We start from the raw sequence: 14994 nt of genomic DNA on the forward strand, positions 1-14994 counted from the left end.
TTACTGAGACGAGAAACTTAAGTATAACTAAAACATTGATAAAATGCATTAAAGCAAATTCTGTCTTAGATACTGCACTACAACACATTCTGTTTATTAGTGGTCTCTATCTCAGCATTTATGCCGGATAAAGTTAAATATTAATTTAGAGTCATAAAATAGATTTAAACATAAGGCATATCAGTTAGTGGGGCATTCACTCAAACTAAAATATGGGGAAGTTAATCCTTGCAAACCATCTTCAATTTCTGATACCATACTTGAATACTGTTTAATCAATACTGTTTCAAATAATCAGTAATACTCACCGACATCACTACTGAAATTTGGTTTAATATTCCAGGCACAGGTGCTGTTAGAATATCTTCATGTGAAAGTAGCAGCTGCCTGTGGAGAGGAAATACGCTATTTTCAAAACGAACTGGTCGACTTCTATACTTGTACGTCACTGCAATACTTAGAAATGGTCTAAAAGCTCGCTTTCTACCTATTCTTGTTATTTTCAAAGGTCTCAGGGTAATTTGTAGTAAGTATAACTAAATTTCACCCAAACAAAGAGGGTGGAGTGCGTGGGGAGATACAAAACAGGGTCCACTCCCAGACTGCTTTCCTCATTCCGTCCTGAGTGTTTTGTTCTGTGCAGGGATCTAACTGCATAGTTTAGGATGCCTTTAACTTGCAATCCTCATTTCTCAGCCTCTAGACTGCTGGGGTTACAGTATAGGATTAAAGGTTTTATTCTTTAAATTTATATTTAAATACATTTATTTAAAGATACAATCTTGTCTTGAGTCCTTCTCTGAGTACCTCAATTAAAGGAACGGATAAATGTGAGTCCTTAATAATAAGGTTAAGGCTGAGCTGTTCCTTAAAGATTATCTTGGGATCCGGTATTACAAGATAATTCTTAGAGAAATATTCTCCATTGTCATGTTTTGGTATGAAAATTATATTAATCTTTTAGTATCTTTATGAGCAGATAGTGAATTTTTATTACTTAGTATCTCTAAGTTTTGGGGAGCCCGACTTAATTCATGAATTAAGTCTTATAGAGAATTAAAATTTACTATTTTGTTTTATGTGCATTACTGTTTGGCCGGTATGTCTCTGTGAGAGTGTCAGATCCCACAGACGTGGAATCATAGAGTTGTGAGCTTACACATGGGAATTGAACCCAGGTCCTCTGATGGAGCTGCCCGTGCTCTCAACTGCTGAGCTATCTCTCCAGCCCCAAGAATTAGAAACAAGAACAAAATTAAAGCAGTCAAGAGGTCACAAATATAAAAACTCAACATCAAGATATTTTCCTCAAGTATTTTAAGTCCCTCTTTAAATCCAACATACCTGGGTTCTTTGCTTTCAAAGTGTATACACAGATTTAATAAATGTTTTGAAGAATAACCTTCTAAAGTAGCAATAACAGGATTTTTAAAGCTTAAAAGCTTAGATAGGAGACGTATGTTTTTACCTGCACATCTTTATCTGAGTGCTCCTAATGTCTATTTCTGCCACCCTGCCACTCAGTGTTATCTGGACGGTGCAGAGTTTGTGTAAATCTGGAAGGATGATGAAGAACAGGGACTGCACCTTGGGCTCGTTCATATTTTCCTGTTGAGTGTATGTCGGGTACCAGACCTTCAAAATCAAATGTCAAAAAGAGCACATGCACAGTTTTAGCATAAGTCAATACTAATCAATACTCAGCAGATAATGATTGATGTCATGTTAGAATAAGAAAATAAAAAACAAATTAGTAAACCTTAGCCACAAAACCATCAGTTTCATCTCCACCGTTTTCACCCCATTTCTAACCACTTGTATTTAGCACAGTTTTATTAAGATACTGTTCACCTGCAATTCTCCAGTTAGGGTCAAGTTCAATGCTTTTTCTTTGCTAGATTCACGGAGTTATGCAGCACACAATAAATTACAACACTTTCATCCTTCTCTCAAGATTCTAGATCTTCAGTTCTACAACACTAATTGATTGGCTGATTTAAATACAAATAATAATTTTAAAATCCCTAATTTGTTAACTGCCTAAGTCTTTTCTAGGTTCTGGCCATATTGTATTTAATAATTTCATTCTACTGATCCTGGCTATCCTTAAAGTTTTGTTTTCAGAAAAACAGAATCTTTCCTGCCACACAGTTTAAATATAAGAGTGTATAGCCAAGACCTCTGCTATTTTAGAGTCTATAAACTACTTCAAGGTTGAGGAATATATTATTTTTTATGTTTTATATGAGAGAAAATGTTAGCTAACTGTTAAATAGATTTCATTTCTAACAGTTTACTTGGCTTACACCTCTACTTGGGGGAGGCTTTTAAAGCTGCTAATTCACTTTCTGCCTTTGGGGTGTATAGCATTCACCTCACAATATTGGGATGTAAACGCAGAGCAGGCTGGGGACGGTCAACTACCTTAAGGTGCACATATACACCTGTGGGAGGTAACCTGGACTCTAGAACGTTAAACTTAGCACAAACATACCCTCTCTCTTTAAAAAGAAACGACTAGCCCTGAAATCTTATGTGTGACTAGCCCTGGAGTCCGACTTCTTTCACCAAAAGCCTTTGTGTTTCTCGGAGGAATGCTGACCGTGGGCTTCGGCTTGGACACTTCCAGCTCACTTAAACCACAGAAGGAAGCATTTGACATTTTCTTCAGGAATATTTTCGTGCTGGATTCACTCATGCTTCCCACGGGCCCTGGGAATAAGTTCCCTTGCCCCCTTTCGGCTCCACTTTCTCAGCGACAGCAATGTCTCCATCGTCTTTAAAACCAAAGTTTAAAAGGCGGCTCTGGAAGTGTCTCACGCTTTTTAAAAACCGAAACACACGAGTTTTAACGGAATAATCATCTCCTCCTGGTCCCAAAGCCAGAGCTAACCAAGAAGAGCTTGCTCTGTTCTACACCGGGGTCTTGGGTGCGGTCCTCAGGATGCGGAGCCGCGACTTTCTCGGGGCAGACAGGAGGGCCTCGCCGTCCTAAACGCCACGCTTCAGAAGGCCTGGTGCCTCTCACGTAATTTAAATATAAAAACGTGTAACCAAGAGCTCCGCTATTTTAGATTCTCTCTGTATACCACTCCGAGGTTAAAGAATATATTACTGTTCTTTATTTTACAGCCTCCCTTCAGGAGGCGAGGGAGGCCAGGCCGGCATCAAAGCTGCTCCCTCTATGGCCACCACCGCAGCCGGCCCTCTCTGTACCTCAGTCTGCCTGCCGGCGCTCTGTCCTCTCCTCAGCACTGTCCTGCAGCCCGGTGCTTCAGGGATGCTCTGTGCTGGAGGCAAGCCTCGTGCTCCAGTCAGAACCTGCTCTCCTCAGACAGCTCCGGCCAAGTCGCACGCGGAGCTGGTAATCCCATCAGGCCTTGCGCTCGGACCTGGCCTCTCCCATCAGTCCCTGCGCTATCCGCTCCCCAGAAAGTCCCGGGATCCCTTTCCCCTCTCTGGTCAGGTCTTGTGTTCTTGACCCTCGGGCTCTCAGGTTAGGACAGTGGTGCCCCAGGCAGTTTCCTGCTCCCTGCAGGGTCCGCACTGGGGTCAGGCCCCAACAGGCTAGGACTTCACCCAGGGCAGGCAGCACCCGCCCGTGTCACTGCCAGGATTAGTCAAAATGGAGCCGTTGACAACTCTCTGTTCCATTTGGGCCATGTGCTCCCACCGGGTCTAGCGATCCCAGAGGCTCTGTGCTTCTCGATGCCTTATTATGGCTGCTCTAGCACATTTCTTGTTCCCAGCATGCCCTCTGTTGACAGCATGCCACCATGCCTTGTTTTCTTCCACAGCACCTGGTACTTCGGTGCCTTCTCAGCAAAGGGCGCAGTTTTCAGCATGGCCTGAGTTGTTGGCCCTACTATCCAATCCATTCAGGCATGTTCCGTTACCACTCAGCACTACCAATGTGCTTTCCCCACCTAATCCAGAGTTCCATTAGCACCTTGCAGGTCACCGAGATGCCTAAGAGTGGGCGGTGCCCAGGTCAGGGCAAAAGGACAGCCGTGAAGCAGCAGCCTACACAGTTGGCTGAGGTGAGTAGATGGCATACTGTTTGGTTACAGGACACCTTTCTGCTCAGATTCTCGTTGCTCGGTGCAACTTCCAGGATTCCTATTATGGGAATAAAGCTCCACCACTGTGGGGTCCTAAAAAGCTTGAAATGAGCTCCTTTGACTCATTTGACAGATAGTTATTAAGCACACACCATACTCAGTTGCTCTTCTAGGTGCTTGATGATGGAGCATTAAGCAAACAGTATTTTCTGTCCCAGAAGAATTTACTCAGTGTAGGAAAAAGTAGTAGTGCCAGAGTGAGCTCATTCTTGTCAGACCCACAGAAATTGAGAGTTGGGAAGTAATGGGAGAATTGGGGAGAATTGTTTGCTCTTTTCGATAAGTTCTTTTGCAAGACTCCAAAGAGCTTTCTCCTTGCAGACATGCGAATAACTGTGATAAAATTTACCTGTAGCATTCTTCAAGACTGCAACAACTCAGATAAGATGTGCTTATCAGAATTCATGTCCAGAAAGAAAAATCCTCCACCAGTGAGCTCACCCTAACTGCTGATTAAGGTCTCCAACACTAATAGATTTTGCATGTAAGTAACTCACACCCGAGTTCTGCTTCTTAAATATACTAATAGTTTATCATGGCACTACAATGTTTCTGAATGGAAAAAAAAAACATGTCTCAGAAAGGCTAAACTAAAGTGTGGCCTTGTTTAAAAATAAGTGATAGTTTTCTAAGCAAAGCCAGTTTGTTGGTGATAGATTTGATTTACTGCCATGTAATCCCCTAGTTTCTGACTTGAGTGACATCATCATCTCTAGTCCTGTGACTGTCAAGGATCCTAAACACTTTGCATAATTAAATATGGTATGTGGAATTCTCCTGTTCATATTATTTCATTATTGTTCTTGCTTGCTGTAGGGGTCTCTGTGACCACCCTGGCCAGCAGAGTCCTAAGCTAGAGTAGGTAAGAAGGCAGTTTGGTTCCTCACGACTCAGTAGCCAGTGTTAGTTCAAACTTCTGAAGTTTGACCCGAAGTAACTTATTTTAGGACTGTTGGAGCAGAATTTGGTGCAAACTTCTCCTGATGATAATCAACTCAATTCCGTGACCTCAACAGAGTATACATAAATCTTCTTCACTCTTTGTAAAGTGCATAAAAATAGGTCCCACAGATTGACTGAGAAAAACAAGCTCATGGTAAAGGTGTAGGGGGGGTACCCAGTACCAGAAGCATCTCTAGCCCCATAGTTGGAGCAGTGGTCAGCAGGCTGGTAAGCGCATTTGCTCCCAGCCTTCTGATTGGGTAGTGGGTATAGCATTCCTTCCTTTAAGAAACAAGTCCGAATACTAAACATTTGAGCACAAAGACCCGTCCAAGTTCGTGGGATCAGGTGATCATGCGCTGACTTCTCCGTAACGGTGAGCTAATAATAATTCTCCTTCTTCAAACATTTGGTTATTTACTTATAACTATGCAAAATTAGTATAAATAAATTTATAGTACAGTGTCCTCTATGTAATTACTTATCATTGTCTGAAGTTACTGTGATAAATGGCTGTAGATCGCAAATGAACTCCAGATACTTAAAAAAAAGTTGTCTACTTTTTAAGATTATAATTTTATTACAGTGTTTCTCCCTTCCCTCCCTCTAAACCTTTCCATTTATCAATCTCTGCTCTCCTTCAAACTTATGGCTTTTCATTAATTATTAGGGACACGCACACACACACACACACACACCCTGTTCAGTCCATATACCGTCACTTGTATGCATGTTTTCAGGGATGACCTCTTGGAATTGGATAAATAATCAGTGTGCTCTTCCCTCTGAAGGACCACGTCTCCAGATACTTTTGCTAGCTGTATGGTCAGATCCGATAGTTCATTGTACTTCGTTCTGACTCTGAAGGGATCTCAGTAGCTTTGTTGGTGTTTATGAATAGTCATGGGATAGAACAACTTCAACTCATGGAAAGATGTTTTATCTTTAAATGAATACATATTTTAGAAAAGTTGGGAATTCCGTTAGACGGACAATTATTTAGATATAACTAAGTATGCACAAGAGACAGGTGTTTCTGGAAAGGAAAAGCTATCCTACACTAATGTGGTATTCAGAAGTTTTGTGGGTGGGTTGGTGTCCATATCGCTCCATTGGGGTTCCCGCCTGGCTACAGGAGTGGCCTCTTCAGGTTCCATATCCCCAACCATGGGTGAGTCACAGCTAAGGCTGCCTCCATTGATTCTAGGGCACCTTCCTTATCTCTGGCCTCCATCTCTTCCCGGAGATGCCCCTGCCTTTCCACTCCTGTCAGTTGCAGGTTTCCTTTCATTCTCATGGTCATCTGGCCATGTCTCCTGTCCCTTCCTGCTGCACCTGATCCTGAACCCCCATTCCTCTCCCTGTCTCCCCCCCCAGATCCCTCCCTCCATCTGCCTCTTATGAGTATTTTATTCCCCCTTCTAAGTGAGAATCAAGCATCCTCCCTTGTGCCTTCCTTCTTGCTTAGCTTCTTTGTGTCTGTATAGTGTAGCATGGGTATCCCGTATTCTATGGCTAATATCCGCTTATAAGTGAGTATATATCATGCACGTCCTGTTGTGACTGGGCTTCCTTGCACAGGATGATATTCTCAAGATTCATTCTTCAGTTGAGAGACATCTAGATTGTTTCTAGTTTCTGACTATTACAAATAAAGCAGCTGTGAACATAGATGAGCACGTGTCCTTGTGGGACGGTGGAACATCTTTTGGGTACATGCCCAGGAGTGGTATAGCTGGGTTTTGTGGTAAAACGATTCCCAGTTTTCTGAGAAACTGCCAAATTGATTTCCAAAAGAATTGTACAAGTTAACACTCCCACCAGCAATGGAGGAATTTTCCACTTGCTCCACATCCTCGCCAGCATGTGCTGTCACTTGAGTTTTTGATCTTAGCCATCTGATGGGTATGAGATGGAATCTCTCAAGTCCACGTGGATCAAGGACTACAACATAGAACCAGGCACAGTAAATGTCATGGAAGAGGAAGTAAGAAATACCCTTGAACACTCTGGCACGGGAGATAGTTTACTGAACAGAACACCAGTGACTCAGGCTCTAAGACTGACAATTGAGAATGGGACCTTAGGAAACTTCAAAGCTTCTGTAAGACAAAGGACACTGTCAGTAGGTCAAACAGCAGTGTACAGACTGGGAAAGGATCTTCACTAACCCTACATCTAACAGAGGGCTAAAATCCAAAATTTATAAAGAACCCAAGAAGTTAAATGACAACCCACAAATCAGGCACAGAGTTAAACAGAATTCTCAACAGAGGAATCTTGAATGACCGAGACACACTTAAAGAATGTTCAAAGTCTTTAGTTATTAGGGAAGTGCAAATCAAAACATGATATTCTAAAGGCACAGTTGTATGCAGATTTTCTGTGTTCATATCTAAACTGAAGTCCATTTTAGTAGAAAAGTTTATTTGGTAAGGAAAGCAGGGAAAGAAGGGTGGGGGCAAGTATTTCTTAGAGTATATTTTTTATTTGCAGAAGGTGAAGAGTGGAATTGATTTTCTAAGTGTTTATTACAATATTCTTGCTGTAATAGTCGAATGGCATTTGTAAATATTTGTGAACTTTTAATTCCATAGGTTTCTGTGTGTAAATTTGCCTGTTTGCAGTACCTTGCCAGGTAGACCGCTTCCTCATACCTGTGTATTAGAGTAAGGAAGTCTTATGGAGTAAGAACAATTGCACTGTGTAATCTTTACTGATGCCACTGTGTTAAGCTCATGGGGAAGCATGAATTAACGGCCTGCAACAGTTGCTGATTAGGCCGTCGATCGTCACACCTTTATCATACACCCGATAAAAGTAAAGATAGGATTCAGGTCACCAATCCGAAGATGGTTTTGTTTTTGAGTGTATATGTGTAGTGGTTTTGGTTTGTGTGTATATGTGCACTGGTGGGTGTGAAGGTGTGTGCACATGTGAGTCCAGGCCTGGTGTTGGATGTCTTACTGAATTGTTCTCTACATTATTTAGTGAGACAAACTCTCCCACTGATCCTGATGGTGGCTGTGGTGGATTGAATGTGCTTGGCCCAGGGAGTGGCACAATTTGGAAGTGTGGCCTTGTTGGAGGAAGTGTGTCACTGTGGGCATGGGCTTTAAGACCCTCTTCATAGCTGCCTGGAAGCCAGTCTTCTCCTAGCAGCCTTCAGATGAAGATGTAGAACTCTCAGCTCTTCCTGTACCATGCCTATCTGGATGCTGCCATGCTCCCACCTTGATGATAATGAACTGAACCTCTGAATCTTTAAGCCAGCCCCAATGAAATGTCCTGTATAAGAGTTGCCTTGGTCATGGTATCTATACACAGCAGTAAAACCCTAACTCAGACAATGGCCAAGTGGGCAAAGTGCTTGCAGCATAAACCTGAGGACTCCAGAATTCAGAGCCCCAGAACCCACTTAAAGCCACAAACAATGAGACATGTCAATAATCCCTGTGCTTCTATGAGGAGATGTGCCATGGAGGCTAGCCTGGAGTTTTCAGGGCCAAGAAGAACATAACCCACCCATTATGAAACACCCATATTAAACAGTCCTTTAGTTAAAAGTACACTTATTATCAGTATGTCCTATTGGGATTGACTGAATTCGCCAGATACTGAGATTCCATTCGTGAAAATTTTGCCATATCTTTAAAAGTACACTTATTACAAGCCTGTCATATTGGGTACTAACAAAACAAAACAAAAAAACCTCAAAAAGAAGTCTGCTGACCCATAGTAGACCCACATAATTATTTAACTAGGAATTCCAAGAAATACATAAAAGTATTTACCAAATCCCTTAAAACAAGGCAACAGGTCCACCTTATTATATGCAACTAGATCCCTTCAATATTCAATCCTGCAAACTACAGCAGCTAATATGAGGCTGAGATAGAATCATCTTTCTTCAACACAGGCACACAATTGTAAACAAAACATAAATAGAACCCAACAGTATACACACAAATTATATACCACATACAAATGATGTTTATTCTAGAAACAATGCTAGTTTGATATTCAAAACACAATTCATCTCCTCATAGGAAAAGGCTAAAGAAGGAGAATCATGACCATTTCTACTGATGGAAAACAAGATTAAAGCTCTATTCCTCCTTGTGACAAAACTCAGAAAGCTGGTGGTCATGGAGAAGCTTTTCAACTTAGCAAAGAACATCCACACCTTTAATTCCCAGCACTTGGAAGGCAGGGGCTGGGGGGTGGGGCGGGGCCGGTAGGAACAACTCTCTTTGCTTCTTTGAAAAACAAAAAGCTTGATGTGTTTTACATGTCTGAGTGTCCTACCTACATGAGTGTCTGGTGCCTGTGGTTAGCAGAAGAGGGTATTGGATTTTCTGGAACTAAAGTTATAGACAGTCGCTGGGAATTAAACCCTGGTCCTTTTCGAGAACAGACACTGTTCTTAATTGCAGATCAATCTCCGCAGCCACTCTTCCCTGTTCTTGACTATAGATACAACAGGAATGACTGCCTCAAACTTCTCCAGACATGCTTTCCCCACCAGGTTGGACCATACCCTCAAACTGTAAGCCAGAAAAAAACTGTCCTTTAAAGTGTTTTTCCCCCAGTTATTTTACTGCAGCAGCAAGCAAGTATGTTATTATAGCCACCTTTCAAGATGGTTCTAGTCAATGAGATAAAGGATTTTTAAAAAAGAATAAAGCATTGTCAGATGATACAGTGGCCTACAAGGAAATTTCAACACATATGCAAAGAAGCTGAGTTCATCAAAGTGCAGAGCCAGGAAAAGTATAACCAGTTATGTAATTATATACTGAAAATGAATATGGGGTGTATATGAGAAAATACATCACCATTTATAATTGCTAGAAAATGAACACCTAGGACTGGCAAGATGGCTCAGTGGCAAAAGGCACGTGCCCAGCAAACCTGCTAGCACAAATTCAATCCTTAGAACCTACTTGTGCAGTCACACACACACATCTCTCACACAGTGATAATAAGGAAGACCTAAAAGTTGATGTAAAAACAGTAATTTAGATATATACCCAGAGAAGCATATAGAACTCGTGTGATGATAAAATTAAAAGGGCTGATGAAAAATATCTAAGAAGAATCTGTGCACAAATACTCTGTGCCCATATCGGAAGGGACTGCAGTAAACAGTCCTTCCTAACTCAACATACAGTTCTAATGAACAATATTCTGTGAAAAATGTGTGTGCATGCGCACCTGTTTGTATGAGTGCCACATACATGAAGGTGACATTGGAGGTCAGAGAAGGCTCTGGGGCAGCTGGCACTGGACTTACAGATAGATAACTGTGAGCAGCTCTGTGCCAGTGCTGGAAACTGAACCCAGGTCCTTTGCAAGAGCAGCCACCTCTCCTGTTTCTGGTGGATATTTTCATTAAAATCCCAGCAATACACTTGTAGACATTGTCTTCCACTGCCCGTCTCCTCTACCTCTTACCGATTTCCCTTGAATTGACCACCAGAGTTCAGAGGTCCACTTGCCTGTCATCACCACAAAAGTTTATTGTTCTTTATCTAAAACGTATAAAAGGACTGTGCTTGCTTCCCCCTGACCCCACTTTAGTGTCTTGTGAAAACCTCCATGAAATGAACAGCTCGTGTGCTTTCTCTTGCCAGTCAGCTCTTGTGTTTGTTCGACTGCTAGGTAAAGCCAAATAAGCCACACATTAATTACTGTAAGGCATGTGCAGGGCATTTCTTACTCCTTTTAAGTCTTCTCAGCAAATACTGCTTGGGCAGTTTGATAGAACTCCAGTGTAAGTCATTTACTTTACACAAAGAAAGCACTTGGAACGCATTGCAGTTGACACCTGGTGAGGTATACCTGTAGTCCGAGCTATTCAAGAATCAGAGACAGAAAGAGCTCTTTAACCAGGAGTTAGAAGCAGGCTAGGTTCCACAGTACATTCCCAGCCGGACTGGACTGCATAGAAAACATCAAAACAAACACAAAGAACTAAATAAAAATTGACCGTCTTAAAAAGTTGGGGCTGGGGATTTAGCTCAGTGGTAGAGCGCTTACCTAGGAAGCGCAAGGCCCTGGGTTCGGTCCCCATCTCCGAAAAAAAGAACCAAAAAAAAAAAAAAAAAAAAGAAAAAAAAAAGTGATACCATTTGTTTTGACAAGGACTGAGATGATGAGAGGAAAAGCCAGAATGGGTTAAAAAAAAATCCACAATTCTGACAATGATCTAGTACATCCATAAGATTCTTTTTTATAAAACAAAATACTCTCAAAACTAAAATTACAAAAGCAAAGAAAAATGAAGTGCAGGCGGCAGATAAGCACAGGGAAAGCTGATTCTGATTCTGAATGCTGATTAAATGGAAGTTAGGACAATACAGAATAAAGACAAAGCTGGAGAGCACAGTGAGAACCTGAGTCCCTCAGGCATTGCTGTAGTAATGTGAGGGGGAAGATGACTTAGCACTTTCTGACAAACTAATCAAACAGTTACTTGTATTTCCCAACAGCCACACTCCTTGACATTTGATAAAAAGTTACGTTCACACAAAACTCGCCCATAGCAACTTTTCTATAGTTAATCGAAAACTGGAAATAACTAAAATGTTCCTTAAGCAGAGACTTTCTAAACGAGCTGCTGTAACACAGTGCATCCACACAGTGAAAGATGACTGGAACTGTTATGGTCAAAACCTGACCCCTGGCAGCCCTAACAAGCCAGGCCCAGTCAACATTCCTCAACAGGCCAACAAACAAACAAGTAGTAGTAAATGACGGAGAGCATTGGGAAAGAGACAACTAAAGAGAGTTAGCTACCTCCTCCACCCTGCCTCAGTTCATTTTTGTCTGACTTAGAGCTTAGGCTTACACGGTAGGGAAAAGTTAAGCACGGCTAAACAGTTCTGGCTAAGCTTAGTCCCTAACCCATCTCAGCTCCAGTCTCCCCTGCAAAGGGCTTTGACAACCTGTCACAACTGTGTGAAGTCCTTTTCCTGGGGACAAGTTGGTTCTCTGGCTGACACCAGACTTCAGCCCTTTCCTTTTCCCAGCATTAGATTCATATGGAAATTCCAACTTGAGGGGCAATGCCTCATCCATCTGATAGCTCCTCCAGGATGGTGGTGCCACTTCTCAATGAAGATGATGAAGTCACTGTTGATGCAGTTCACATCTGGGATGGTTTCCCGGACAATAAGACAAGTGACAGTGTTGATCTCAAATGTGTTATTGTATGATTCCATTTATGTAATATGAATACAAACTAATACAGGAATGAGACAGATTCCTTATTACCAGGAGTTAGGGATAATACAGGAGGATGTGAGTGTAATTCAGGAATATAGTGCCAGCTGAAGCTTGTGACAGAGCAGTTATGCTTGTTTATACGGAGGCCACACATATACACATGCGTCAGTACTAAAACTAGAGGGAACCTTGCAGTATTGGAGTGAACCTCTCTTCATGATAAGGTCTTGCTATATAACTAAGGTAGGCATGGAACTTTCAAAGTAGCCCAGGGTGGCTTCTAACTTGCTAGCCTGTCTTTGTCTCTAGAGTGCTGGTTTAGCAGGTGTGAGCTGCCTCGTTTTGGTGTTACCTAGTTACATTAATATGTGGTCATTGGGGGAACTGGGTGAAGGATACAGAGAAAGAGGATGTACCCACTGCATACTTGTAACTTTCCATAAAACTATGCTTTAAAATGAAGAGGAAGCAGGAGCAGGCAGATCTCTGGAGTACCAGGTCAGCCTGGTCTACAGAGTGAGTTCTAGGACAGCCAGGGCTACACAGAGAAACTGTTTCCATCCACCCCCTGAAATCCTCCATTGAACTTCTTGGAAATGGTCCTACATTATATTTTAGTTGGTTGGTGTAAAATAAAATATTCATATGTTGCATGTGAACTAAGCTGATTAGTATCCTAATACAAAGAATTTACCTTAGAAATATTTCTGAGTAACAATTACAATCGGAAAATGTTTCCTTGTGGTTAAAAAGAAAGAAACAATGAAAATAGTTTGGAATGCCTTGAGCAATGTTTATTTCCCCAAAAGCAGGTCCTCCTGGAGAGACTAAGGGAAAGGGAACTTATTTCTGTCCAAGTCCTACTGAGTTCAGGACCTTCCTGATTTTCTGGGAGGATCACTGATGTGGCTATCACTAATGTAATGGTTTTGGAGTTAATTACCATTGTTGAAAAGACCTAGAAGGGCTTTTAAAATAAGTAAATAAGTTTAGTTTTCTGTTTTTTAAAATAAGTAAATAAGTTCCCCCCACTCCTGTTTTAGACATGTGTAATTTATATATGGTATTGACTTCCTGTCAAAAGGGTAGGGGAGTGCCAGCTGGGGGAGGGACTCCAGCGCTGTGTCTAGTGCTGTTCCTTATTTAGGACTTAAATTTACAGTATGGTGAAGGATAAGAGAAAGTCTTTGCCATGTCAGGGTCTTGTGACACCGAAGTTATTTCAGGTTAAAGAAATCATTTGATGCTTCTAATTTTAATGTAGCAATTTCCTTTGCCTGTTAGATGAACCACCCCCATCCCCCTGCAGATGCCAGTGAAGCGAAATGCATGGGGCTCATTATTTGGGGCCACACATTTATTCCCAGACCTTAATCTGTGACATTTGTGTAAGAGGCTCTTTCCACTCATCTGTGGTTAAGGAAAACTACTCAGAAGGTTACTTTGGACCACTGCAATTTTCGTTCCAAGTTATTATCAGGATGTAGGGCCGCTTTGTTTAGGAAATACGCGAGTTAATGTGAAGTCGGGTCTAAAGGAAGAACCTAAGGTTAGGATGGAGTTTGCCCTGGCCCTAAAGCTTCCTCTTTAATTGGGTGCTCAGATCGCTGATCGCACCTCCCCAGCTACCAGTGACCCCACCCGCTGACTCCTGCGCAGACTCAGAAAAGCGCCTCTCCACCCAACGCGCAGGGTAAAAGTGAAGGGCTCCTCCTTTAGCCAATCAACACCGCTCTCTGAACTGGAGGGAAAATGATTGGATTAATGGAGGGCGTCGGCTGAAGGCGGGAGCACAATACTGGCCAATCCCCGGAGGCCATCAGGTCCATGCCCAGTTTGAGGCACCACCCCAGCCCGGTCCTTGGGCGCGCGTCCCGGTGGGGCTGGGAATGTCCCGGGCGGAGGCAGCTCAGACCTGATCATTGCACTACCCTGCAAGGCTGTGTTGCAGGGCCCGGAAGGCTCACTGTTCCGAAATGGCCGAGCAGTCAGACAAGGATGTGAAGTACTACACTCTGGAGGAGATTCAGAAGCACAAAGACAGCAAGAGCACCTGGGTGATCCTACATCATAAGGTGTACGATCTGACCAAGTTTCTCGAAGAGGTGAGCTGGGCACGAACGCTCCAGTGGGGCGCGGGGAAGGGTGGCCCCCGCTGTGAGTACCCCAGGCATGACCTGGGACCGAGGTCCGAAAATGCGTCATCTGAGTGCTCAAGTATTTGCGAACATTTAGGAGGGCCTTCCGCGTCTGCACACTTGTGTTCGCCTCTGAGCATGCTCACCTGCTTGTGCACACCTGTGTCTGTGCTCCTGCGTGTCTTAGGTTCGCACATCTGGGCATGCCTCTGGGAGGTCGGGAAGCACCGTTGCCGTGTGAGCTGTTTTTGTAGGCTCCGATGGGCGGAGTATTTGGGAGCCAAAGCTGAATCCTGAAAAGGTGCTCAGGAGTGTCCTGAATAAATGCTACCCACTTGCTGGGAGAGTGCACAACCGCGTAAGGATTTTGAAAGATTCTTTTTTCTTTTGTTCTTTCTTTTGTTCTCATATGAGGTTCTTTCCATGTGGAATAAAAAACTCCTCCATTTTCGAATGGACTTCTAATATTAGCCAGTTGGAGGACCTCTGGTCTTAAAAGCTAATTCCCCCAGAGGGTTCCCTAGGGTTAGAAGTACGCGAAGTTGGGGGGTACTTCCAGGGCT

At 42.7% G+C, this 14994-nt stretch overlaps 2 protein-coding genes across 5 annotated transcripts in view; one reads left to right on the plus strand and one right to left on the minus strand.

Annotated features, from left to right (window-relative positions):
• Positions 1-3425, minus strand: part of C18h18orf63 (similar to human chromosome 18 open reading frame 63) — a 42873-nt gene extending 39448 nt beyond the window's left edge. The window contains exons 1-3 of one of the 2 annotated variants that reach the window (XM_063277042.1): positions 3217-3425; positions 1469-1635; positions 309-387 (exon numbers count right to left, since the gene is read on the minus strand). In XM_063277042.1, the coding sequence (XP_063133112.1) occupies positions 309-387; positions 1469-1602 (213 nt within the window). In that variant the 5' untranslated portion in view covers positions 1603-1635; positions 3217-3425. The remainder of the gene's footprint in view (positions 1-308; positions 388-1468; positions 1636-3216) is intronic. The other variant, NM_001419729.1, reaches the window with a different exon arrangement.
• A 10687-nt stretch (positions 3426-14112) lies between these two features.
• The window catches only part of Cyb5a (cytochrome b5 type A), a 32622-nt gene continuing 31740 nt past the window's right edge, over positions 14113-14994 (plus strand). For 2 of the 3 annotated variants that reach the window (XM_039097081.2, XM_063277544.1), the window contains exon 1: positions 14113-14398. In XM_039097081.2, the coding sequence (XP_038953009.1) occupies positions 14270-14398 (129 nt within the window). In that variant the 5' untranslated portion in view covers positions 14113-14269. The remainder of the gene's footprint in view (positions 14399-14994) is intronic. The other variant, NM_022245.2, reaches the window with a different exon arrangement.

This window comes from Rattus norvegicus, chromosome 18, assembly GCF_036323735.1.
Source record: "Rattus norvegicus strain BN/NHsdMcwi chromosome 18, GRCr8, whole genome shotgun sequence".
Taxonomy (NCBI): domain Eukaryota; kingdom Metazoa; phylum Chordata; class Mammalia; order Rodentia; family Muridae; genus Rattus; species Rattus norvegicus.